Source organism: Solanum stenotomum, chromosome 10, assembly GCF_019186545.1.
Source record: "Solanum stenotomum isolate F172 chromosome 10, ASM1918654v1, whole genome shotgun sequence".
Lineage (NCBI taxonomy): Eukaryota > Viridiplantae > Streptophyta > Magnoliopsida > Solanales > Solanaceae > Solanum > Solanum stenotomum.
The window spans coordinates 8455424-8456985 of record NC_064291.1 but is presented as its reverse complement, the minus strand read 5'-3'; the positions used below and the strand labels follow the sequence as shown (position 1 = coordinate 8456985).

The following is a 1562-nucleotide window of genomic DNA, read 5'->3' as shown; positions in this document are numbered from 1 at the left end:
TCATAAAAACAGTTAATGTAGATAACCCATCTGGGAAATTCATTTCAAATTCAGTTATATCCAAATCTGAGCTAGATCTCAGAATAGGTCTAGCAATATTATCCTTATCAATTTTTATATTATCACATCTATAATTTTCTCGAATTTGAGAAGTAGAAGCTCTTGAAGGAACTTGCACAATATAATCAACAGGGGAGATATATGATGAATCCTATCTAGTCAATCTAGAAGACAAACTATGATTATCACTTCTATTATGCGACACAATAGAATTAGAAAATTTAATTTTCACACTTACACATAAACCAAGGAACAAAAGATATTATGACATTTTGTAATGACCCTCATGGTCATTTCTGTGTCTTGCCTTCTGTGTATCATTTAGAGTTAAATGAATAAAGTGGATATGGACTTAAAAAAATTAAATTGATCATAAGAGAAAATCTCATGTTTCATAAATACATAACAAACTATACAATAATATATAGAGATATAGACAAGCATCTGCCATTTTGTTTTTGTTTTTGTTTTGAGAAAGAAGGCATAGAAGATATTTTTCAGGTATAAAATTACAAAATATATACTAATAGAGTAATCATGGGTGATAAATCTTATTACCACATTTGCATTTCCATGCAAGAAGATAATAAGTATCATGTTGAGAATAAGAAGAAACTTTGTGTTTTCCTTGGTGAATGGGTGCAATTAGTGTAGCCATACAAGGGCTGCAGTTGAAGCATTTGTCAACACTACACCTTGGTGGCCTTGATCCTACCTTCACTCCCCAATTTGAAACCTCAACACCACCTGTACGTCAATATATCTCATTGATCGACTCACCATTTAAATTATAAATATTTGTGTACTTATAAATCATTTCGTTAAATGTAAAATGTGAGTATCAATTAAATTTAGATACCGAGAATAGTGTATTTTTAACCATGACTATTTGCAATTTGTAGACACCAATCTTCTTCTCTTTCTTCTTCATTATTTTTATGAGTAAAGCATGAGAAGAGGAAAATAATGATGGCATCAATTTTACTTTTTTTTATAAATAAAATAATTTAATGCATATTTAAAGCACTACGAGAATAATTAAGTATCATTTAATAAAATACTACTGACCTGTAATTGGAACATGACATAAAAAGGCACTGATCAAGAGTCCACTAGCAATTACTACTACAATTCTCAGCTCTTGACTTGAATATTTAGTGAATGAAGCCATGAATAGCAAACACTTTCAAATTTTCATAAATCTTGTCCTATTTTTGCAGCCCTATTGAATGTTAAGAGACAGACCATTAAATATACAACAAATAATTCACTCATAAATTAGAGTGGGGCATAGAGGGTGTCCCCCTTGCATCTTGCATAATAGTGACATATTTCTACGTGACATGATATTGTTGGTTGTTTAGAAATAAATGCTCTCTTCTTCAACCTGTCTCGAGGGCCAAAATTGTACTCCCTCTTGTCCCTAATTACTTATCTGCTTTTAAATTGATATACTTATTAAGAAAATAATATTTGACATAGTGAGTTTGCCATTTTACTCC

The 1562-nt window shown here is 30.6% G+C and overlaps 1 protein-coding gene across 1 annotated transcript; it reads right to left on the bottom strand.

The window, feature by feature from the left end:
- Positions 1-387: 387 nt before the first annotated feature.
- LOC125878212 (EPIDERMAL PATTERNING FACTOR-like protein 2) lies at positions 388-1267 on the bottom strand. The gene is made up of 2 exons (XM_049559413.1): positions 1129-1267; positions 388-807 (listed from the first exon to the last, which is right to left on the bottom strand). The coding sequence occupies exons 1-2, from the start codon at positions 1229-1231 to the stop codon at positions 596-598; spliced, it is 315 nt and encodes a 104-aa protein (XP_049415370.1). The 5' UTR covers positions 1232-1267; the 3' UTR covers positions 388-595.
- Between the last annotated feature and the right edge of the window lie 295 nt (positions 1268-1562).